The 26216-nt window shown below is 36.4% G+C and overlaps 2 protein-coding genes across 4 annotated transcripts in view; one reads left to right on the top strand and one right to left on the bottom strand.

Moving 5' to 3' along the window:
• SUPT20H (suppressor of Ty 20 homolog (S. cerevisiae)) overlaps positions 1–20584 on the top strand; it is a 58573-nt gene extending 37989 nt beyond the window's left edge. Inside the window, exons 14-25 of one of the 3 annotated variants that reach the window (XM_006837651.1) lie at positions 1581–1607; positions 2126–2158; positions 3003–3120; positions 3643–3745; positions 3893–4051; positions 6114–6183; positions 6676–6815; positions 7894–7949; positions 12078–12191; positions 15028–15133; positions 19206–19306; positions 20078–20584. In XM_006837651.1, the coding sequence (XP_006837714.1) occupies positions 1581–1607; positions 2126–2158; positions 3003–3120; positions 3643–3745; positions 3893–4051; positions 6114–6183; positions 6676–6815; positions 7894–7949; positions 12078–12191; positions 15028–15133; positions 19206–19306; positions 20078–20215 (1165 nt within the window). In that variant the 3' untranslated portion in view covers positions 20216–20584. Of the gene's footprint in view, positions 1–1580; positions 1608–2125; positions 2159–3002; positions 3121–3642; positions 3746–3892; positions 4052–5876; positions 6184–6675; positions 6816–7893; positions 7950–12077; positions 12192–15027; positions 15134–19205; positions 19307–20077 lie in introns of all 3 variants that reach the window. The other 2 variants (XM_006837652.1, XM_006837650.1) reach the window with 2 other exon arrangements.
• The window catches only part of EXOSC8 (exosome component 8), a 24970-nt gene continuing 19046 nt past the window's right edge, over positions 20293–26216 (bottom strand). Inside the window, exons 9-11 of the mRNA XM_006837653.1 lie at positions 21608–21728; positions 21063–21169; positions 20293–20707 (exon numbers count right to left, since the gene is read on the bottom strand). Of these exons, the coding sequence (XP_006837716.1) occupies positions 20592–20707; positions 21063–21169; positions 21608–21728 (344 nt within the window). The 3' untranslated portion in view covers positions 20293–20591. The remainder of the gene's footprint in view (positions 20708–21062; positions 21170–21607; positions 21729–26216) is intronic.

Here is a 26216-nt window from a genome sequence, read left to right as displayed (position 1 = left end):
GGCATAGTAAACCATGTGGTTGCCAGAGTCAAAATGGCCAATACCAGTCCATTTCATCCTTAGATATCGATGTTTATGCGTTCCATTTCATTTTTGACAACTTCCAATTTTCCCAGATTCATAGCTCGTACATTCCATGTTCCGATTTTCAGTGGATGCTTACAGATGTTTCTCTTAATTTTGAGTTGTGCCCCATCAGCAAATGAAGGTTCTGTGAGCTTTTCTCCAACGAGCTTAGCTCCATTCACATCATCATAGTCAATTCTATTTTGAGGAGGCATCTCTTCCCCAGTCGCATTTTGAGTGCCTTCCAACCTGAGGGGTCATTTTCCGGCACTGTATCTAACAGTGTTTCTCTGCTATTCATAAGGTTTTCAGTGACTAAATATTCAGAAGTAGTTCGTCACTTTTTCCTCCTAGTCTGGAAGCTCATCTGAAACCTGTCCACCATAGGTGACTGTGCTGGTTATTTAAAATACCAATGGCATAGCCCTCAGAATCACTGCAACTCATAAGCCACCACAGTATGACAGACAGATGAGTGGTGGCCTTTTGGTTTTATGTAGAAACTGTCACTTTAAATTTCGAGGAGATCTATGCATGTGTATAATAGAACCCTCCAGGTGTCGGGGTGGGGTATCCGTTCACTCAGGTATTCCCTCTAGTTACCACAATGGAGGTGTGCAGTCAATGGATAGATACCCAAAAAAATTAATATCCACACGTATCTCCTCGGTTCTGTCAGGCATTAGTAGCTGTTCTGATCCTTCCCCCACTTGTTCCCTCCCAAAATGGCGGCTCCAGGAATAGCTAAGCATCTTGAATTAGAAAGCAATGGATTTCTTGATTTCTCCTACACATTCCCCTAGCTGTAAGCCTTCCAATCTTCTAAATATTCCTTTATATGTGGTTCAGAGTTTTAGCACCATCCCCTAAAGCTGCTTGGCCTGGTATTCTGTGTTGTTGGTGACGGAGCTCCTCACTGCCCGCCTACCCGATCCGCCATCTTGATTGTAACTATAGTAGAAAGGCAGTTTTTAAAGAATAATTTCACCACTACCTAGTAGGTAAAGGTTGATGGGAGGATAAACAGCAACAGCAGTCAGAATTCTCAGCTAATTTTTTCCTTAAAACCCATTACAGCTTTATGTTTTTTACATAGTACTAAGGTCAGATTTTTTATTAACTTTATGATAGTGCTTCAATAGGTTCATGGAAAATGGAACTGAAAGAACGGAATTTTTCCACAAAGTTTTTGAAGCCCCCCCTCATATTTAGAAAGAATCCCATTAAAAACATAAATCAGTTATTTTAAGTTAGTGTATATTTACCTTTCTAGAACTTGAGGGTACGTATTTTCATTAAAGTAGAAAGATGTTAGTCTAACAAGCCAACTGACTGAATTGTTTGACAAGAAGAGGATCTATTTTTTTCTTTATCTCAGAGTATCACTGCAAGAAAGCTACATGATTTATTATCTTCCTGTCTTTGTTTTATATTCATAAGTTACATACTTGATAACTTTGAAGTTGAACTTTGAACTGCATTAACCAAGTGTTGTTTTGTTTTTTATATTTCAGCTCCTCCCCAGATGATCATTCAAATTGGTAACTAAAAAAATAAACTCATGATTTTAAATTGTTAAGAAAATGTATAAGTGTTAAACTCTTCAAAAAAGTATTGGTAATACTTTCTTTTTTAAACTTGTCTAAAGTATATTCTAAGGTTTTGTAGATATTAATAATAGCTTTGAAATCGAAGGTTAAAGTGAGAAGGCCCAAGGCTTTGCACACAGAACATGTGATTTTACTTTTAGAGCAAACACTTGGAGGGGATATAGCTCATAGTAACTTTTGCTCCAATTTGTTTGATATTTAAGCTTTGTGCCAAAATAAATCTCCCTTTAACGTTATGAACTCAGCCACTAGTATGATTAGTTCATAATGCATATGAAACTTGGTCATTACTTTTGCAAGTTTAAATGAATTTTTTAAACTTTTACATGATATCTTGCTATATTTTAAATTCATAAAATTACTATCTCTAAAATATGAAACATTTAGAAGTAATTTCACGGCTCTTTTAAAATAAACTAATACTTTTTGTGTTGTTTTTACTATTTTAGGTTTGTTATTGGATCAAAGACTGATGCTCAGAGGTAAAAATATTTATCTTTGTTGTTTACCTGGATAGGTATGAAAAACATTTTATTCTTTTAGGCTAATGAGTATTCTATTAGAAATAATAAGCTTTGATTCTTATTGGGTCAGTAATTGGTTAGACATACCAGTTTAGTATTTAAGGGCCTCTGTTTATATCTAAATAATGATTTTTGTTGTTGTTAAGTGCCGTTGAGTCAATTCCAACCCATAGCAACCCTGTATAGGGTTTCCAAGGAGCAGTTTGTGAGCTTGAACCACCGACCTCGCAGTTCAAACAACTTTGCAGTCTGACGCATTAGCCCACAGCACCACACCAGGACTCCAAAGAATGATTAGGAGTGATTATTTTTGTAGTATGAGATTTGGAGGGACTTAATTCCTTTTTCCTGATTTTTAATACCGATAATGTTTTTGCATAAAATAGGGGGAAATCATTAAAGCAATGTTTAAAATATAGGTTTGTTTTTAGTAAGAAAACTTGACATAGTCACTGCAACTAATGAAGATAGTTTATTTGTAGTATTTTCATCAGAATGTAGGTGGAAGTTAATGAATAATTTAGCTACTTATTGATTATTTAATCGCTATGACATGTATTAGAAACAAGATATTGAAAGTCTCTATGAATGTTAATATGCAAAATATTTTGAAGATTAATTTATCATTGAAGAGATTCAAAGAATCTTTTTTAACACAACGATAAATTGCCTAATGCTAATTTCTGAGTTAATTTTGATGGAATTATTATTTTTTAATTACAGTACATTAGTTTCTCTATAATAAATATGTTTTTAAAACACATTTATCTAGTCCTTACTTATTTTTCCCCTGGTATTTCAGGGTAGTCAATCAGTACCAGGAATTGGTCCAGAATGAAGCCAAATGCCCTGTTAAGATGTCACATAGTTCCAGTGGCTCCATCAGTCTGAGTCAGCGTTCTCCAGGGAAAGAAACAGAAGTATATTTAATCACTGTTACTTGTTTGTGACTCAAGAAATCTGAGAAATTCTAAAGAAATTTGGAACAAGGGTGGTGTGGAGCATTGGATTTTGTTTTTATTTTTAACTTTTATAATAAAAATTTTCAAATATATGCAAAATTAGAGAAAAAAGTATAATGAATACTTGTGTACTAATCACCTGTCTTCAACAGTTAGCATTTTCCTGTTAAAGGAATAGGTATGGCAGTATGGAAGCTTTACCTTCATGTCATCCCTCTGCCCTTCTCCCTCACACTCTTTATCCCTACGCTACCACTCAAAAAGCATTTTTTAATACTTTCTGTATACTCTATTTCATGGATTTCATTGTGTGAAACTTAAGTTTCTCTGTGATAGCTATAATATCTGTAGCTACTTTACAACAAGTACTTTGCGGAGTTTTCGATTGTGTACTTTAATCTAGGAGTTAGTTTGACTTTAATTTGTAAATTTCTGATAATGTTAATTTTAGCAAGTGTGTATACTGTCATTTTCTCTTAGCAGCCTGAGACCATGTCAGTCCAGTCTTCAGTATTGGGTAAGGGAGTAAAGCATCGGCCTCCACCTATCAAACTTCCCTCAAGCTCAGGAAATAGTTCCTCAGGTATTACATTCTTTAATTTTCTGTGATCTAGAGTAAGAAGTATCATATGACTTTAATCTGTTTTTAAAATGTTACCCATTTGTTTTACATAATTCACAGAAGTTTAAATTATAAATCTAGGAAATAACTTTTATATTTTTCTTTTAGGTAATTATTTTACTCCACAGCAGACAAGCAGCTTTCTTAAATCTCCAACTCCTCCTCCTGCTTCTAAGCCACCAAGTCTGTCTCGGAAGTCATCTGTGGATCTCAGTCAAGTTAGCATGCTTTCTCCAGCTGCCTTGTCACCTGCCAGCTCATCACAAAGTGAGTCATGACTTAAATCTTCATAAGCTTTTGCATTAGTGTTTCTTAGGGCAGTTCTTTTTACCAGTGAACTCCAAATGTACTCTGTGTCCAAAATGTATAAATTGTGAGAAACTTCAAGCATATTTCTTGTTGATTGTATTATGTGTTTATTGTACTTGTGTTTTTCTGTATCTAAGTATGCACTCTGTGTATACCTTTCTTAAAGACTTGCAACCTGCACATCTCCATAAAAAATAATCTGGTAGTTATATGTGACAATAAAGTTACAAAATCTTATTTTTCAATTTAGCGTACGGTAGCATAGTGGTTACGAATCGGGCTGCAAGCCGCAAGGTCAACAGTTCGAAACTACCAGCTGTTCCGGGGGAGAAAGACGAGGCATTCTGCTCCCGTAAAGATTTACAGCCTCGGAAACCCTGTACAGGGTCGCTATGAGTCGGAACCGACTCCACAGCACACAACAACAACAAGAAGGATCATTTATGTAAATTATGCAGCTGATACAGAAAAAATATATCATGAGTTATCACTGCAGTCCGATGTTTATATTATTCAGTACAATAAATTAAATTCTGATTTTTCATAAACACCTCCTACATTCTTATAAATCGTTAGGCTTCTAACGTGATGATCATAAAGCATCATTCTGAAGATAATTATAATTTTCACTACTGATTTTTTTTTTTTAAATAATCAAGAAGAGTTATATAAGAATTCTAGTATGAATTTGAGAGACTTTCTTCCAATTAGTAGGTATCTGAGGTACTGTAGGTACCAGTGCATAAAAAGAAAAGGCATTCCAGTTTTTCAGATTTTTTTTTGTTGTTAGTTGACATGTGCTGGAAGTTTTAGTACACTGCACAGTGATAGACTGGTCTTTGTATTAGATGTAAACATCTTCATCTTGATAGCTCAAAAGGTGTAATTTTTCTGCCTTCTTGTTTTGCACAAAGAAAAACTTTATAAATTTCCTGAAAGTCTTATTCACACTACATATGTTGTGGGTATAGATTATGTTAATCTACTGCACACAGTTGTTACTTTAAGTAAGGGTTGAATGACAGCTTCTGGACATTCACATTTCTTTCCTTTCTTTCTGCAGGACATGAAAGCTAAAAAAGAAAACACCTCAAGAGCTTTTGGTTTTACTTTTTTGTTTTTTGTTTTTTGTTTTTGTTTTTAATGTTTTTTAAACTGTGCATACTTCATTCACAACAGATTTTTATACATTCTACATTTAAACAGAAGTACACAGTTACTGTTAAAGATGCAGTATTACCTATCATATTCTTGCTTTATTACTGTTTTTTTATCAGTTTGTTAGGATAATTTTAATGTGTTAAGAATTAAACATGCATATTTAGGTGCCAGACATGATTATTAACATAATGCAGTTTATAAAATGTTTTTAGTTAGCCTGAGACTATAGCAGAAAACATGCAACATTAAATGAAGTCCTCAAATAGTGACATCACAAATAACAAAAAAAGTTATTCAAATTTCTTTGTAAGCTTTTTAGGCCAAAGGCAGCATGTAGAAAATGAACTTATGTGGGTATTGTGGTAAAATAAATACAAATGTGGATTTTTACTGTCATTTTAATAGCATCTCTAATGAGACTTAGGTGATATACTGCATCCTTAATTGTAATTGAGTGTAGCACACTCATGTATCATGTGTAGACATTAACACTTGCAGTTTACTGCTTTAAAAAAAAAACTGGAACAAATTATCAGTGCTAAGTAAGATTCCATTAACCTTATTTTTAAAAGGACTGGCCATTTATAACAAACTAGCAATTTTTATTTTTCTCAATGAGCAGGATCTGGAACTCCTAAGCCATCTACTCCTACACCAACCCCTTCATCGACCCCATATCCTCCTGATGCTCAGAGCTCAATTCCAATTACCCTTTCTATCACCCCTACTTCCCAAGATTCAGGCTTCACCCCTCAGCCCACTTTGTTAACTCAGTTTGCTCAGCAGCAAAAGTCTCTGAGCCAGGCAATGCCTGTAACAACCATTCCTCTTTCCACCATGGTAACATCTATAACTACAGGAACCACAGCCACCCAAGTCATGGCAAACTCTGCTGGACTTAACTTCATCAATGTAGTGGGCTCTGTTTGGTAAGTTTGCAATGATGTTTTTAAAAAGTATATTCTCACTAGTCTAAACAAATTAATTTTAATTTATAAAATTAAGAATAAATTATTTACTCAGACTGAAAGAAAAAAGGTACAGGTGAAAGCTCTCTCAACATACGTCTTTTAAGTAATAAATCTGTCACTTGTACTAAAATGATGCTTCACATAGACTGCAGCTTTGGTTTTCTGTTTATCTTCTGGTTTACCATCTTTTAATTCACAGTACTTTACTCTTCCAAATTAATGTTCCACGTTGGTAAATGCTTAGTACTTAATTTAGCCAACCTTGGTAACACTTCCTAGCATAAAAGTAAAACTGATCCTAAAATCATTTTATTACTTAGGACAGAGAACTACTTTCTAATTGTTTGGTAATAGTTGGTTTTCTTTTTTATTTTCCTAAGTGCAGGGGTTAATTGCTTGTTTGATTTTATTCTTGCAATGCAAGTTTAATGCTTTGTCTTTATTTTACAGTGGAGCCCAGGCTTTGATGAGTGGTTCAAACCCCATGCTGGGCTGTAACACTGGTGCACTAACTACTGCAGGAATTAATCTTAGTGGCCTTCTTCCCTCAGGCGGTCTCCTACCAAGTGCACTGCCAGCTTCCCAAGCAGGTTAGAATATTGGAAATAATAACCTCTAAAGAATTACAAGTATAGCCTCACTTAATGTCATTTTAAGGATACAATTAAAGGCATTAACATTTCATAAAATATTATTTCTCAGGTTTTTTTCAAGTCTTTAAATTACTGATACTTGAATTTGAAGCTATTTCATAGGATAAGTGCTGGACCGCAAGGTCGGTTTGAACTGCAAGGTCAGTGGTTCAAACTCATCAGCTGCTCCTCAGAAACCCGACATAGGGTCACTATGAGTCGGAACCAACTTGCTGGTACTTTGCATTACATTTATTATACTAATCAATCTGTGGGAAAAAACCTTGATAATCCTGTAAATTCCATTACCTTTTAAACATTGTAATGAAATTAACTTTAGTACCCTTATTGTCAGTAGTAGTTATATTCCAGGTAAAGTAAATATATTTTGAAAAAGTACAGTGTGCATGGAGAGGCAACATAGATAGTATGTCTGTGAAACAGCTGGATTCTGAGGTTAAACTTCCTAAGCTTTAATCCCAGTTGAACAAGTCACCAGCTATGTAATCTTTCCTTTTCGGCTTTATTTTCCATATTAATAAAATAAAGATAGTAATATAGGTATCCCCCGCTTTTTGAAAGTTCTCTTTACACCACTTGGTTTTCATGAAAGATGTACATAGGTACCTGTTTTTGCTTATAACGGAAACAAAGACGTGTGAAGAGTATTTGTATTGTTTCACAAAAAGGTGAAATGCAGAGACAATGCACACTCTGAGCAGAGAATATTTACAGTGTTCTAGTTATTCATGTTGTTAGTTACCATCGAGTCAGTTCTGACTCATGGGTAGCCCATGTGACAGAGAACTGCCCCATAGGGTTTCCTAGGCTGTAGTTTTTATGAGCACATCTCCAAGTCTTTTTCTCCCGCCCAGCTGTTTAGGTGGGTGTGAGCCACTAGTCTTCAGTTAGCAACCAAATGCTTAACAACCATTGTACACCAGGACTCCTATAGTTATGCATACTAAAATAGAAATTATTTTCATGTATAATAAAGTTTAAATTCCCTGTTATAATTATGTGTTTTATTTAGCAGGTGTTCCATTTGGTTTAAAAAATACTTCCAGTCTCAGACCCTTAAATCTACTCCAGGTAAACATGAAATTCTGCTTTTGATAAGCATTGTTATGGTTTTTAATTTCTCCAACATACGGAATTTTGAGATCTACACAGAATCTTCTAAGAGTCTGGTTATTAATGGTCACATGAATAAGGAGTGTCAATATCCTATGTCCTTCATTTTCATTGGATCCAGTACTCCTGCCTAATCAAGAACTAGCTGTTCCAACAGGAAGAATTGACACTATCATAGAGTACTTACCTCTGATAGCAGTCGTGTGTACAATTCCAAAATCATTCCTGGTTCATACATTTTAAATAGATATATGTTCTTTATCTAAGGAAAGTAGCATTTCACATACCATGCCAAATTTTTTGTAGTCTTTTAAATAATGTTTGTAGGATTAAAAAAATAAAACAGGTGGGCTTCAAGCCAGTTCTAACTCATAGTAACCCCATGTATGCCTCACTAGAATTGTGTTCCATAGGAGTTTCAGTGGCTGATTTTTCAGTAGTAGATTGCAACACCTTTCTTATGAGGCACCTCTTGGTAAACTGAACCACCAACCTGTGGGTTACCAGCATATCATAATATCTAATAATAATGCTTTTCTTAAACATTAATGTTAGTATCAACATATTCATAAAGAGAAATAGAAGGTAAAGAATTTAGTACACATTATGAACCTATGATATTCCAGGTATTATGCTATTTTCTTTAATTTAAAGGGTGTCATATTCTAATAGAATGAATGAGATTATAAGTGTGAAATCCTATACAGGGTCACTAGGAGTCAGAACCGACTCGTTGGCACTTAACAGTAACTTAGAAAAGGTAGAAATGATGATATGGAGACATGAAATAGTGTTAACTATGGACTGTGGGAAAATGACAATTACATCAACCTGGTATTCAGGAAATACAAAATTGGGAAATGCATGTATGACAGAGTTTAGTATATAAGATGCAAACAGTATCAGTACTTGCAGACTATAATTGCATAATAATTTACTTGATCATGGATCACGTTGCTTTATTTAACATACTTTCCTGCATATTGCTAACATTGAACTATGCTGTTGTTGCTCTTCATTGCCATTGACGATTTCTGCTCATAGCGACCTTATGCGATAGAGTGGAACGGCCCCATAGGGTTTTCTAAGTAGTAATCTTTATGGAAGCAGATTACTAGGTCTTCCTTCTGCAGAGCCATTGGGTAGGTTAGAACTGCTATCAGGACTCCTTTGTACTGTGCTAGGTGGATTCCTGGTGTGCTATAGGATCAGCATGAGACTTCAAACCATAGGGTCGGCAGTTTAAACCCACCAGCTACTCCTCTGAAACAAACCCTATATAGGGTTGCTGTAAGTAGGGACCTATTCGACAGCACTTAATGGCAACAACAAGTGTGGATATCATTAGCCTCGAATAACTTATTTTACTTTCTAAAGACCTAAATGTTCTGTATTTGGCATTTGCTTATATTTTTCTCTTATGGACTTCAAAGCACTTGTTGTTATTGTTGTTAGGTGCCATCAAGTTGGTACCAACTCATAGCGACCATATGCACAACAGAACAAAACTTTGCCCAGTCCTGGGCAAACCTCACAGTCATTGCTACGCTTGAGCCCATTGATGCTGCCACTTAGCTAATCCATCTCACTGGGGGTCTTCTGCTTTTACTCTGACCCTCCACCTTACCAAAAATGATATCCTTCTCCAGTGACTAGACCCTCCTTACAACATGTCAGAAGTATTAGAGACAAAATCTGGCCATCCTGGCTTCCAAGGAGCACTCTGGCTGGCTGTACTTCATCCAACACAGGTGTATATTTGTTCTTTTGACAGTCCATGGTATTCTCCAACACCATAACTCAAATGCATTAATTTTTCTACGGTCCTCTTATTCTCTAACTTTCGTGTATGTGAGGTTATTGATAATAACCGTGGCTTGAGTCCGGCACACCTTAGTTTTAAAGCTCATATCTTTGCTCTTCAACACTTTAAAAAAGGACTTGTGCAGCAGATTTGCCTAATGCAATAAGTCATTTGATTTCTTGACTGCTGCTTCCATGAGTATTAATGGTTGATTCAAGAAGAATGAAGTCCTTGACAACGTCAATCTATTCTCCGTTTATAAGAATGTTGTTTATTGGTCCACCTGTGAGGATTTTTGTTTTCTTTACATTGAAGTGCAATCCATACTGAAAGCTGTGGTTTTTTTATCTTGATCAATAAGTATTTTAAGTCCTCTTCACTTTCAGCAAACATGATTTTATCATCTGCATAATGCAGGTTGTTAATGAGTCTTCCTCTAATCCTGATGCCAGTTTTTCTTCATATATCCCAGCTTCTCAGATTATTTTCTCAGAATACAGATTGAATAAGTATTGTGGAAGAAAATAGCCCTGTGGTGGCACACCTTCCCTAATTCAAAGTCGTTTTTTTGGCTCTCATGGACTTTTCGTTTTCTTCAGCTTGAGTATGAATTTATATTTGAGCAATTGAAGGTCTGTCTGTTCCACAGTCTGCCCTGGCCTTGTTTTTGCTGATGATACGGAGCTTTTCCACTGTCCTTTTCCATAGATGTAGTCAATTTGATTTCTGTGTATTCATCTGGTGAGGTCCATGTGTATAGTCGTCTTTTATGCTGTTTAAAAAAGGTATTTGAAATGAACAAATCATTGGTCTTGTAGAAATCTTATTATGCGATCTCCAGCTCTTTTCTATCACCGGGGCTATATTTTCCAATCCTTCCTTGAAGGATTGAAAATCAGAACATGGAATATATGAAATTTGAACCTGGGAAAATTGGAAGTTGTCAGAAATGAAATGGAACGCATAAACATTGATACCTTAGGCATTAGGGAGCTGAAATGGACTGGTATTGGCCATTTTAAATCCGATGACCACATTGTTTACTATGCCGGAAATGACAAATTGAAGCAGAATGGTGTTACATTCATTGTCAGAAAGAACATAACCAGATCAGTCATGAGGTACAATGCTGTCTGTGATAGGATAATATCCATTGGTGATATGCAGATGATACAACCTTGGCTTACTGAAAGTGAAGAGGACCTAAAACATTTACTGATGAAGATTAAAGAGTACAGCTTTCGATATATGGATTACATCTCAATGTAAAGAAAACAAAAATCCTCACCACTGGATCAATAAACAACATTCTTATAAACGGAGAAAAGATTGAAGTTGTCAAGGACTTCATTCTTCTTGGATCAACTGTCAACACTCACAGAAGCAGCAGTCAAGAAATCAGATGACGTATTGCATTGGGCAAATCTGCTGCACAAGACTTTTTAAAGTGTGGAAGAGCAAAGATGTCAGCTTGAGTACTAAGGTGCCCATGACCCAAGCCGTGGTATTTTCAATCACCTCATAGGCATGCGAAAGCTAGAAAGTGAATAAGGAGGACCGTAGAAGAACCTTTGAGTTATGGTGTTGGAGGAGAATATTGAAAGTGCAATGGATTGGCAAAAGAACCAATAGATCCGTTTTGGAAGAAGTGCAGCCAGAGTGCTCCTTGGAGGCCTGGATGGCCAAACTTCGTCTCTCATACTTTGAACATATTGTCAGGAGGGACCAGTCACTGGAGAAGGATACCATGTTTGATAAGGTGGAGGGTCAGAGAAAAAGAGGAAGACCCCAACGAGATGGATTGGCCATGTTGGCAGCATTAGCATTGATGGACTCAAGCGTGGCAACAATAGTGAGGTTGGCCCAGGATTGGACAGTGTTTCGTTCTGCTGTGCATAAGGTCGCTATGAGTTGATACCGACTCATTGGCACCTAACAACAACGACATCTAGTTAGTGTGAGTTTAGTATGCTACAAAACAATTTTGAAGTTTATGTGTTATCTTTTATAACATACATGTAATAGGAACTTTATAGAAAAGTCTTCATGTAACTGTACTCCATGGTTTTCAGTAACTGATTTTTCATAAGTAGATCAACAGGACTTTCTGTAAATGCCTCCAGGTTAGTTCAGACTACCAACTTTTTGGTTAGTAGTCAAGGACATTGTTTATACCACCCAAGGTCTCTTATGCCCTAAAAATATTTGTACAATTAGTAAATTTAATTTCCTGTAAAACAATGTGAATTTGGCTAATTAATTTTTGTTTCAATCCTTAATAGCTTCCTGGTGGCTCACTCATTTTTAATACTGTGCAGCAGCAGCAGCTATCTCAGTTGTCTCCACAACAACCTCCTCAACCCACAACTTCTAGTCCTCAGCAACCAGGGGAACAGGTAGGCACTTTCTACCTTTTATATGCTTTTACTAGAATTATATCAGGCTATAATACAGTTCTCTGTTTCTTGGGTGGTTGTTACTAACTCTTAACACAGCCATACTAAAGAGATGGTGACCCAGCCATCTTTATGAGTAGGAGAAAGATGTAGACATGCCATAGACAGCTGTCTCTACATGTTCGCAGTCTAAGATATTTTATAAAGAGAAGTTAAACTGCAAAACAGTTCCACCAGGCTTCAAAAAAGGAGCGCTAAAACTGGTTAACCCTTACCAAGTGGTTAACAATCCCCACTTGGTAACTGTATAAGGAGGAAGAGTTCACAAGTCTTTTTTGAATCTTGTTTATATCCTGCCCCACCTGTCCTGTGTATTTGGAGGTTTTTTTATACTTGTATTGATCTTTTCCCGATGCCCCTTTTCCACTGCCACTAATTTTCCTCCTGTTTCCTAACAGTAATGTCTTGCAGTTTTTTTAGCTTTGTGGATTTTTTAGGGTTCTTGTTTGTTGTTTTTGCATTTTGCTGTTGTTGTGCTTTGTAATTTCTCTATTATGAAGAGTCTGTAGTCTGCTTTTTACTTTTGTTTCATTTTATGAACAGGGGTCCAAGTTTGCCAGGAGTCTTGTCTGTCTTGTCAGTTCTGCCTTCTGTTTAGTGTCTTATGAATGCTGATTTTTGTGAGGTAAACAAGAAAATATGGTGTCATGTTATTCTTTGGTTTCCACAGGAAACAATTTTCCTCCCTTCTTTCCATATGTAGGTGTTCCTCATTGGTGCAAATGGCACACACTGGATTACTAACCAAAAGGTTGGTAGTTCAAGGCTACGTGACGTAGGAAGTAAGTCCTAGCCATCTACTTCTGAAAGGTCACATCCTCAGAAACCCTACATAGGATTGCTTTTAATCAAATTTGACTCGATGACAGTTGGTTTGTTTTTTAATTTATCTCTAACAACTTTTTCTATACTATACCCTTTTCATCTTTACTCTTATGTCATAACTATTTAAAATAATGAATTTGACCAAACTACCATTTACTGGGAATAAAGGAGAGCGAACTTTGGTTTAAAGGAGGAAATTTCTGTAATCCTGCGAGGTGCCCTCATAACAAATGTGTTTTAATATTTGAAATGTTTAGCTTATATTATATTCCTTTGTTATATATATATATGTTTTCAGTAGTAACAAAGGATTATTTTCAGTAGTAACAAAGGATTTCTTACTCAGCAAAAGTTTTTAATTGTGATGAAACCTTAAGTTCTTTTTCTTTTATTTTAATTTCTTTTTCTTTTAAGAGTTGGCATCTACAAACTCTTCACCTAATTCTAGTTAATTCTAGTTTTCAAAGATTTTTCTCCCTTTCTTCTAACAGCTTTACAGTTTTACATTTAAGCCTATGAGCCATTTTCATTTAATTCTTGTATAAGGTAACATTTTTTGGCTATGAATGTTCAATTATTCCAGTACCATTCTTCTTATATTGAAATCACTTTTGTTCCTTTGTCAAAATAATAGGATTGTAATTGTGTGGGTTCCATTAACCTATGTATCTGTCCATTGTGAATATCACTTGATTACGTTAAGACTTAAAAATTAGGTAGTGATTCTTCCCACTTTATCTTCTTCAAAATTATTTTAGCTGTTCTAACTATATCAGTATAGAAATTTAAAATTGCCAATATGTACAGAGGAGCCCTGGTGTGGCGCTGTGGGTTAATGCGCCTGACTACAAAGCCGTTTGAACTGCAAGGTAGGTAGTTCAAGCTCACCAGCTACTCCTTGGACACTCTATACAGGGTCGCTATGGGTCAGAATCGACACAACAGCACTTAACAACAACAATATTAAAAAAAAACATTCTGGATTTTTATGCTTATTTAAAGGAATTGAGTTCCTTTAAATAAGCATAAAATTGGGGGTAATTAACATCTTTAATATGAAGACTATCTCTCCATGATTTCATCAGCTATTTCTAGTTTTTAATGTACAAATCTTCTGTGTTTGTTGATTTATGTTTTTCTTTGTTCTAGCAGTTGTAAATAGTATTTTTTAATGTTCGTTTCTACACATTTTCATTTGCTTGTATTAAGAATTGATTTTTGTTGATCTTGTTTTTAATGCACTCACTTAAGTAAGTGTATTTTTTTAGATCCCTTGTAATTTTCTACATAGAGAGAGTCATGTCATTTGCAGTTAGGACAGTTTTTTTTTCTTTTATAAATCATATGCCCTATATACTGTGCTAGCTAGAAGTTCCATTGTTGTTGTTGTTAAGTGCCATTGAGTCAGTTCCGACCCATACCAACCCTATATAGGGTTTTCCAAAGAGTGGTTGGTGAGCTTGAACTGCCAATTTTGTGGTCCAGCGCATTAGCCCACAGTGCCACACTAATATTATATTGCAAAAACTGTTTTGAGCTTTAAGAAAATAAATCTAATGAAGGTTTAGAAAAGTCTTAGAAATTATTAATAGAACATCAAACAAATACAGAATCAATTCTGAAAAATTGTTATATTTTCTTGCTTTCAAAATACCATAAGTCTATCTTTACTAATTTTTTAAGTGCACTTGACGTCTTTTATTTGTTATTCTTGTTACAAGTCCAGAATGGTTAGCTATTCAAACCCAACAATACCATGGAAAAAACAGGCCTAGTGATCTGCTTCTATAAAGATTACAGCCAAGAAAACCCTGGAGTAGCTCTACTCTATAAAACATGGTCTCCTAAGTCATAAACCAGCAACAGAACCAAAAATCAACAGCAGTAGTCTTTTTATCAACTCAGATTTGTCTTTCTTTTTGTACAAATCATTTATTATTTTTCTATTCAGGATTCTGAACAAGATTCAACCAGTCAAGAACAGGTCTTGTCTGCTCAGCAAGCTGCTGTTATTAATCTTACAGGAGTAGGGAATTTTATGCAATCCCAAGCAGCTGGTAGGTATCTTCAAAATTTCATATGGTAAATTTACTGAAAGTACCTAATTTGTGAATGATCTCATAACTTGAATTGATCTCCTCCTTCCCTAAGCAGTTAACTATGAAAATATAATCTTTTTTATCAAATATTAAATTGATTAATGGCCTTCTGTAATGTTTCCATTAATTACTTTGACTGTTGATTAACTAAAAGAACTTTAGTTGATATTTCTTAACAGCACTATGGCCTTTCGAAGGAGTCCTGATGTGGCACTGTAGAATAATGCACTGGGACCACAAGGTTAGTTTGAACCACAAGGTTAGAGGTTCAAACACACCAGCCACTCCTCGGAAACCCTATAAAGGGTCACTGTGAGTTGGAACCAATTTGATGGCACTTAACACCAACAACACCATCTAATTTCTAGGAGGCTATAAGAATCTGTTTCAGCAGTTGCCCATGTAGTTATTTACTAACATAACCTAGTAACCAACCCCATGGCACTTAACAACAGTTGAGTTTCCAAGGTCATTGAGACTATTTTTGTTGACTGCGTGGTGTGGCGCTGTGGGCTAATGCGTCAGACTGCAAAGTTATGTGAATTGCAAGGTCAGTGATTCAAACTCACCAGCTGCTCCTTGGAAACCCTATACAAGGTCGTTATGGGTCGAAATCAACTAAATGACACTTAGCAACACATAATTACTTGTCTCGCTTTGATAGCCCATGGTTTCATGAACTAAACCTTAGTGGTAAATATCCTAACTTTTGGCAGCCACTTTTATCATTTGCAAAAATAACTAGATGACTGTTCACCATTTTTGGCAGTAATTGGTGGTTTACCTTTAATGAAGATTAGCTTGTCAATTAAAGACAATTTAAGTGCACCTAATTAAAAAAATTAAGGAGCTCTGGTAACATAGTGACTATGAATCGGGCTGTGAACTACAAGGTCACCAGTTCGAAACTACCGGTTGCTCCACAGGAGAAAGATGAGGCTTTCTGCTCCCGTAAAGATTTACAGCCTCGAAAAAACCCTGTTCAGGGTCACTATCGGTCAGAACCAACTCGAAGGCACATAACAACAACAAATTAAAATAAGCAAAGTGCACATGTTTAAGAAAGCTATAGCAGAGTTTGAGGGCTGAACATGTTGACAGCATTTTGAGTTAAGATACCTTTGTTGTTATTAAATGCTGTCGTGTTTAATGCTGACCCTGTATAGGGTTTATAAGGAGTAGCTGGTGGGTTTGAACCACCAACCTTGCAATTAGTCCAGTGCTTATCCTACTTTGGTTGCTTGCTTATGTGCTGTGGAGTCTGTTCTGACTCTTAGCAGCCCTGTATAGGGTTTCTGAGGTTGTAAATCTTTACAGGAATAGAAAGCCTCATATTTCTCTCAAGGAACAGATGGTAGTTTCAAACTGCTAACCTTGAGGTTAGCAACCTAACTCGTAACCACTACACTACCAGCACGCCTTTATTCTGCTTTAGAGTCCTACACTTCAGTTCTGAATTTAGAAGTCCCTTAGGGGAGAATAAAGTCTTTATTTTTGTGAATAAGTAATTCTTACATAAATACTAATTTAAAGCAAGCAAACTCTTAAGTGGGAATCTGTAATTATACACTTTCACCACACACGTTATAAATAGCCTAAGAATCAGAAAGTATTGCTACTGGGGTTTCCAGTTCACATGTATGGGTTTATTCTAAATAAAAAGTCCTTATTTAAATATTTAAATATACCTCTGCAATAAGTGAATAGCAGCAGACAAGTTATCTCAGTAATACACTTAATCTCATTAGGGGACCTTCCAAAAAAACAAACAGATTGAACCAAATCTGGTTTCTGTGGGGATCTGGTGGACCAGTAAATTTCAAGGCAGAGAGGTCAGCTCAGAAGATTATGGCTGGGTTTTTTTTTTTTTTTTTTCTTTCTTTGTTTTGTTTTGTTTTTTGATACCAAAGGGATATTCTTGATAGATTCAGTTGAAGGACACAGAAGAATCCTGGGGGCTGTATTAGGAAGAAATTTTAAGAAAATTGAAAACCGCACTGGTGATTAAAAGCTAGGAGAGTTGTGCCAAGAAAATTATTTTCCATCACACCAGTGACTTGCTCATTCTTCAAGAGTAGCAAGGACTATTCTACAAGAATTTTGTTAGGAAACCTTGCTCCATCCACCCTATATCCTTGATCTTGCTTCTTCAGACTTCTTTTTTCCCCAATACTCAAAGAACATTCAAAAGGAACATGTTTGAGTCCCTCAGAGATTCCAGAGCTCAGTAACATATCAGACAAGGGACTAATCTTTATAGGAAATTTCAACAAGACAAGTAATCCAATTAGAAAATAGGCAAAGGACATGGACAGACACTTCACCAAAGACATTCAGGTGGCCAGCAATATATGATGAAATAGCAAGAAGATGGAAACAGCCTAAATTTCCATCAGTGGGAAAATGGGTTAAATTTGGTACATCCATAAACAGTGAAATAGGAGAATTAAGTGTACAGTTAAGAGAGAGATCAGCAAAAAAAAATGATAGAGGCATAAGATACTGAGATGAGTACAAGGGTAAAAGGCAACAGGGCTAAGTGAATTATACACGCAGTCCTGTCTGAAAGGTGACTTATGAGAAAATGCACAGATGGAAACTTAGGCTGGGATACCATACTGAAAGGGTATGGATGGGAAAATGAGATTATATCCATGAGATACATGTTTGACAGAGAATATTTGTATATGGCTATTTACTTTTGTTGCAAATATGCCCATAAATGTGGTGGAGCATACAGGGGACAAAGTTAAGCAAACTTTAGACATAACAAAATATCTTGTAAGTTGTATATCATAGGGAAAGTACAACTACTGGACTTTCCTTACCTGTTGGAAAGAATAGTAAATAAAATTGAAGATGCATGAAAATAATTACTCTAATGGATCATGTGCACATCAGTCTCCATGATCCTAAGACCAGCAGAACTCATTTCTCTAAAGGGGACCACTGGATACAGTGGTAATAAAATTGGCCAGATAGAGACCCGTGGAACTTGAGACTATGACCCTTAGTCACGATTCAAGTCTGAAATAGCTCATTGCTTAAATTTCTGTAGGTTTCTATGGGGAACAGTAATACTAAGGAGGTATGCACACCTTAGAATAATCAATCATTTGAGATCCAAAGCATTTACCTAGGCATACAGTTCAGGAGAGTTAGGAAAGAAAACCCAAACCAACCCACTACCATTAAGTCTATTATGACTCTTCTGGAGTAGAAACAGGAAACATAGGGGAGGTGGGATAAGTAATATTACACTGGGGATCGCAGTTAATGACATGAAACAAAAATGTATGAATTATTGAATGGAAAAGTAATCCTCTATCACCCAGTTCACAAAAAGTTCTTTAAAAGATGCCCAAAAACAGCTGTTAACATTAAGTAAATAGAAGAGCGCATTATCCTTTGGGGAATGGTTGCTGTTGTCAAGTCAGTTCCTACTCATAGGAGTGACTGTGGGTTTGAAACGCTGACTTTATGGGTAGCAGAGCAGTGCTTATCCTGTATAGCACTAGTTAGATGGAAACAGTGCCTTCAGAGGCTATGTCAAGAAGCAGCTTCACATAAAAATCAGTGATTTTTGATAAAGGTTTTATAATTTTATAGTAATACTGTTTGACTTACTCTTATAAAATTGAGTAAAAAAAACTTAAAGCTAAAAAATTGTTTTCTTAGGTCTAGACCTGCTATTAAATATTTTAAAATATTGTGTCTTACATTGTGAAAGAAAGCCTTCTAAACAAAATAGCACTAGTATTAAAGTTCCTTTTCTGCAAAAAAAAAAAAAAGTGCTTTGAAATATGTGAGCTCTCTTCCCTTTCCTCATCCAGGAAGTTCCATAATCATGGTACCTTCCCACTAACTGGAGACTATAATACTAAACTTACTCTGAAATATCTGTGATTTGATACTTAAGATTAATCATACTGATAACTTTTCTATTTCATTTTCTATGTTGTCCTTTTTCTAACCCTTGACAGCCTTCAAACTTTCTGACTGGCCCACTTTCCCCTTCTCCTCTCTGTAGTGTTGTCTCAGCTTGGCTCTGCCGAGAAAAGACCTGAGCAAACCCTTCCTCAGAGATTCCAGCTCTCCTCTGCCTTTCAACAGCAGCAGCAACAGATACAAGTAATCCAGCAACTTCACTTTAGTACATTTTTTAAGATAAAATACTTCACTCCAAAAGTATGTGAGGGGTTTCAAAAGTTCTTGGAAAAATGGAATTAAAAGATAGGTATTTTTCATGTGCTTTTAAAAACCCTTCGTACTTTGCTTTATTTTTGTTTTACTGTCTTTTTTTATAGAATAAACAGTAAATTATTTAGCAGATTTTTTTAAAGACATTTGACATTTTAGGTAGTCATCTTGGAGCACTGAATATATTTTGTACCTTAAAGCCATACTGTTCTAATGTAAAATCTCTCATGAAGTACTGGTGGCAAATTACTAAATGTTTTCTAGTTTCAAGTATATTTTGAAATGGACTATTGTGCCAGTTGTTAACTTTTTAATATTATACTGCAGAAAATGCAAGCATACCAGTGTTCCTGTTAGTAAATATCACACCTGTTTACTTAGAAAAATATTATTAATTTTAGAGGTAAAATCAGCACATTATAGTTGACTATCTAAATGATTATCATACAACAAAATGGTAACTGAAGTTGCTGAGTTACTGCAATGTAGACTGACAAGGCAAAGTCACATTTTTTTTTTTTTCCAAGAGTCATTTTTTAAAGCCTTTAGCAGGCTTCTGTGCCACTGGTGCTGTTTGACTGTGCATTGTCTCTATTAATCTTCATTCCTTGGTGCGTTTTTCCTTTCAGTTATTTGTCACCAAGGAAAGCATCTGTCCATACTCCCCTACATTTAACACATTTTTCCCTCTTCTTTTCACAGCAGTTGCGATTCTTGCAGCATCAAATGTCTATGGCGGCGGCAGCAGCACAAACAGCCCAGCTCCATCATCATCAGCATACAGGCAACCAGTCAAAAAGTAAAATGAAAAGAGGCACACCAACCACTCCAAAATTCTGAGTCTTGAGCATTATTTATTTTTTCCTCTTTGAAAAAACAAGAGCATTGAATCAAAAGGAATTTGTTTTTAATTCATTTTTGTTTTTTTGGTTGTTTTTTTAATGTGTCAGTATTTTACATTGCTAGATGTACAAACTTTATATAGAAGCACAAACCTGTGATTTTTAAATAAAAACAGGTAAATGATTTAACATCTAGGATTGGTTTGCCTAAGTCATTGCTTTTTTGAGAAAAGGTTTTACTGTACATAGTATATATACACAAGTGACTGGAAACTTCTTTCAGAAGAATGTAGCTTGATATTTATTTCATATAAAAGGTCTGTGCACAATGCTAACAAATATAATTTTTATAAATATGTGTTGAAAATGTGGTTTTAATTAGGTTTCATACTCTGAAATACTTCATCCATCAGTTTTTTTACTTCTTTGTGTCTTGTCATGGCTCGGTTCATACAGTCCTGAAGTTTAGTGCCTGTCAGCCCACTTCCACCTGGAAAATTCACATTTTTAATCTCCATATAACTTTGTAAAAAGATCAATATGTCATTTTTTATTTTTATTTTTTTTTTTGAAATGACAATATACAGCAATGATACTAGCAGCATCCGTATTATCTGTGAACTTGTAAGAAATACCAGTTCCTATTTTATTTAACAAGACCTTGTCAGAGTTTAAGAACCACTGGTATATAGCATAAAACTGTGAGGAATTTCAGGTAGCAAGGAAACTAGTAAATTAACATTGACACATTCCACTTCCTCATCAGCACGTTAACTACAATAATTTGCAGAAGCTCACAAAATTTTCATCAATATATGTTTAGGACTGAAATGAAAGAAACATGCCTGGTTTGTGAAGACAGTCTAGCTTGCCTCTCTCATCCATTACTATAGTCAAGGTTCCAGTTGCCAGATGCTCCTCCTCTCCAGTAGGGTCAACTATAAGTAAAGTACTGTTGGGGGGGTGGGGGGAGGGAAGGAATTATTACTCCATCCAAAAAATTTTTGTTAAAAACTAAACTTAGCAATTATGTTTTAATATAAAAAAAAATCTTTAAAAAACTTAATACACCTGGATTTTGGATACAAGAGCTAGAACAGAACTGGCAGAAAAGTTTGTGTAAGAATGTTTGCCTTTCAGTTTATGGATATATTAAAGGTCTTGGCAAATACTGAAAGTAACCTCAGGTAAAGCTTTAGTGAGAACAGAAAATTAGCATTCTATGAGAATAAGCAAACCAAGTTAGGGTGAGTAAGAACCGATCCTCCAAATCCAGGTACTTGACAAAGAACAAAGGCTGGCTAATAATAACTTCAGTGACAATAGCTATAAACTCAGGTGTCCAGGGAAAAGTTAGAACGCTCAGTAACATGGTATCTGACTAACTTACTCATCAAATATGGCAAAGGAAGTTGCAACTGGGTAACTTCTAATATTCAAATGACTTTTCTTCTTTAAATTAACTTCTGCTAAAGCAGTTTCTTCATTTATAGTAACTTCAGGCAGCTGTACTAGAAAAAGACAAGTATGTAAATATACAATGTAAATATTTGTCTCCCACTCTAATATAAAAGGCATGACTTTCTATCGTTTATTTTTTCTTTTACTGAACTTGTCCAGAGGTATTTTTCTAAGAAAAAAATTATCTTAGAATAAAGATAAAATAAATACTGCATTGTATTTCAGACCATCTGACATTCTTGCCTAAGCCTATTTTCTTTAGTTTAAGAAATTACAATGAATTATTAATAGAAACTATGTTTAGCCACTTTTTAAATGCCAGGTACTTTTAAAAGGCATTTTCACATTTTAACTGGGTGAAAATCTCAACTTCCAAGGACATGCTCCCATTCTGAATGTTGTTTGATGGTAGTGAGGTCCCCCTTCCCCGCTTCTGAGATGACTCATTTTATACCTATGCTAGAGTGTCGTTTTATAATTAACTCAGTTAACATCCACAGCTGAATCATCATGCTGTTAGTATCTTCTCCCACCTTTTCAAGGAAATGTATCACTTGGTGGGAGCTACAGACACTAAGGCTAAAAGGCATATAAGTAAGTCACTATACCACAGTCAATTGTCCTTTTCCTCATATCAGTTTAACTGTAAGCAGACTCATGAAAGCTTATAAGCACTTCATGCTTTTATCTCATTTTAGAGACCCAAGGTCTACACTGCCCATTCCTATCAACCCAGTTGATACTGCATTTATAACCAATTGATAATGACTGCTTTAAAATCATTAAAGATGTGTGCCAGAGTTGTATCCTTTTACCATGCTTATTCAAATATTTGCTGAACAAATAATCTGAGAAGGTGGATTATATGAAGAAGTGACATCATGCTTGGAGGAGGACTCAGCCTTCAATATGAATATGACACTACCTTGATTGCTGAAAAGTGAAGAGGAAGGATTTGAAATACTGATAACATAACTTTCAGTATGAATTGCATCTCAATGTAAAGAAAACAAAAATCCTCACAGCAGGACCAGTAAATAACATCATTAGAAATGGAGAACAAAGACATAATATTTTTAATCACCTCATATGCATGTGACAATGTATAAGGAATACTATAGAAGAACTGATGCATTTGAATTATGGTGTTAAAGAATATTAAAAGTCTCACAGACTGCCGAAGAACAAATAAACATTTATGGGATGTACAGCCAGAATGTTCCTTAGAACTCACAATGGTGAGACTTCATCCCTTGTACTTCTAACATTGTCAAAAGGGACCAGTCCCTGGAGAAAGACATTATGCTTGGAAGAGTAGAGTTTCAGGGAAAAAGAGGACGACCATCCCTCATAACCCTCAAAGAAAGGTTTAAAACAAAATGTCTATTTATTTGGGCAATTTGTAATTCCCTTTATAGGATATCCAGTCAAGTATATAGACAAAGTGGGTTTACAAGCTCTGTGTAATTATGACACCCAATATTTATTTCTGTCATAGATGGGCAAAAGGCCTTGGGTCTCTGCTGGCAAGTAGGCCCTTACCCTCTCCTCTATTAATCATCTTGTTTACAAGCTAGGCTTTTGATTCCAGTAACAGATTTTCTCCATTAAGTTATAGCGTAACATCTCTTTCAGCTATTACAGATAACCAAAGTAACCATCAAAAGAACCAAAAGTTTTACTTCCCATGCCCCTTTCATTATCTTACAAAGCCCCATACTATCATGAACCATTGTAATGGACCCTACTTCTGACACCAACCCTATAAAATGAATTACAGCATAGTATCCCTTAACAGCAAGGAGCTCTGGTAGCGTTATTAAGTGCCGTGGAGTTGGTTCTGACCCACAGTGGCCATGTATAGGGATTCCAAGGAGCAGCTTGTAAGCATGAACCGCCCACCCTGCAGTTAAAACAGCTTTGCAGTCTGGCGCATTAACCCACAGCGCCTGCGAACCTCAAGGTCAGCAGTTTGAAACTACCAGCTGTTCCACGGTAGAAAGATGAGGCTTTTTAATCCCATAAAGATTTACAGCCTCAGAAACTGTACAGGGTCACTATGAGTCGAAATCGACTCCATGGCACGTAATCACAACAACCACCACCACCATCCCTAACAGCACTCAACTGGGACTGATAATTCATTGCAATAGTCACACAGACTTCAAGAGTTAAAGGGCTTATCAGGGTGTCAACAAGTTACAATTCAGTCAGAAATGCTCAGGGACAGTTACAGTCAGGACAGTCTCCCCTTAGCTGTGCCCACAGGCAGGCCTTTCTCTGCCCAACAAATTTTTAAAAGCGCTTTTAGGGCTGCTGCTAACACACCACTCTACCAGAAGGCTCAGTCTAAAGGCACTTGGCTCTGACTCCATGGATCACCAAAGCAACATCCACCAATTAAATGTCTTGAGGTTCCCTACTCTGTAAGCAAGCCTAATGCCCATAGTTTTACTTGCTGCATGGGCTGGGAAGCCCATCACTCGCTCTGTCTTGTGCTCTGGCTCTTGGTCCTGCTGCTACTGCTCTTCTTTCACTCCAGTGACACAGCTCTATGTCAACGAGGTTTAAATGTGCAGAGATCCCAGGGGCCAAAGGATGCACTCCCCTCGTGAGATTCCACCCACATACTTGTGAGATGACTCATTCTACACAATTACAATTAACTCTCTGTTAACATCCAGAACTGACTCTTGTCATCCTATCAATGTCTTCCATCTTCTCTTACCCAGAACCATCAGGAAATGTGTCATATGATTGGAGTTACAAAGACTGGGACTAGAAGTCACTATACCATATTGTGCAGTCCCAGTGTGGATAATAAATTGGACCGCAAGGTCAGTTTGAACCACATGTCAGTGGTTCAAATTCACTAGCTGCTCCTTGGAAACCCTATACAGGTTTGTCTGAACTGACTTGCGGCTCATAACTACAACATACCATATGTAATCATTAATATTCCCATGAAGTAGGTAAATGTTACAGATGTAAAAATTTTTGCACAGAGGAAATAAGAGCCAGGACTCAAAATGAGTCCTTCCTTTTATCACTATTAATATAAAAACAGACTCTGGACTTCCAGTAAGATGGCAGACTAGGCAGACACACAATACAGACCCTCTACAACAAAGATACTGGAGTCCTGGTGTGGCCCTCTGGGTTAATGTACTGGACTGCAAGGTCAATTTGAACTGCAAAGTCAGTGGTTCAAGCTCACCAGCTGCTCTTCAAAACCCTACATGGGTCGCTATGGGTCAGAACTGACTCAATGGCACATAAAAACAAAGATATGACAGACCAAATGAAAGAGATAAAAATCCTGGAATCCTGAACTTCAGAAAAAAGGTTAGAGAAATGGACTGATTGAATGCTGGGAGCTCAGCTGGAATAGCGAGAAAGGGAGGCAAACATATATAGCTGATCAGGCACAGTGTAACCATCTTGGAAGCAGCTTTGTCAACAGAAGGTAGCCTGACAGCATATTCACACACACAAGGCAGGAAAGGTATGATTTCTTCTTTTCTCCATGTCACCTCTGACCCTCTTCCACTCCTAGCTCAAATCCAGGGATTCAGAGGTAGGGGCCAGCTGCCTCTTCAATGCGCCATTGTGGTTTCTGGTTTCAGACAAGCTCTGCTCCAGATAAACAGAACCTGCCGAACTATCAGACCAGCATTTACCCAGTTGCTCTGCCCCCAGCTGCCCTGTAATCCTAACAGACTGAAACCAGCTCCATCAAGGGCCAGAAACTCTGCTGTCACATACCTCCCATACCTTGCAGTTCAAATGGCTTTGCAGTCTGGTGCATTAATCCACAGCACCACACCAGGACTCCTAGTAAGCATTAACACAACATAATTGAAAGTGCAAAGAAAACACACAAACAAAATGAACTCAGTGCAGAAAATTACATGAAACCAAGAAACCAGCAGCAACACACACACAAAAAAAACCCATAGCAAAAAGCATTCAATTCATTCCTATCAATAATTACACTGAGTGTAAATGGCTTAAAAAGATAATAGAATGGATAAGAAAACATGATCCTTCAATATAAAATGTCTGTAAATGACACATCAAATAGATGGAGAGAGCCTAAATGCCCATCAACAGAAGAATGGTTAAACAAACTTTGGTACATACATACAAACGAATACTATGCTATATCGAAGAATAACAAATCTGCAAAACACCTCACAATATGGATGAACTTGAAGGACATTATGAAAAGTGAAATTAGCCACAAAAACACAAATATGAGACCAATGTTGTAAAAAGTTAAGAAAAGGCCTGGAGCGGCCAGAACAGAAGATACTTCTTGAAACAAAAAACGACAGGAAAAATGGAAAACAATATAGGCAGACCGACTGATTACCACAAGAACAAACAAGTGGCTCACCCAGGAGACATCAAGGCAAACCCCGTTCTAAGACTAAGACTCAATGGGAATACACGTTCTGATTGGTGACTACATTCATCACTGATAAGGGGAAGTGAGGGAAACGCAGCAATGAAGCTGCAAGCTAAGCCCTACAACG

Source organism: Chrysochloris asiatica, unplaced genomic scaffold (genome assembly GCF_000296735.1).
Source record: "Chrysochloris asiatica unplaced genomic scaffold, ChrAsi1.0 scaffold00022, whole genome shotgun sequence".
Classification (NCBI taxonomy): Eukaryota; Metazoa; Chordata; class Mammalia; order Afrosoricida; family Chrysochloridae; genus Chrysochloris; species Chrysochloris asiatica.
The sequence above is the reverse complement of the archived record's forward strand: the minus strand, read 5'-3'. Positions and strand labels throughout refer to the sequence as shown.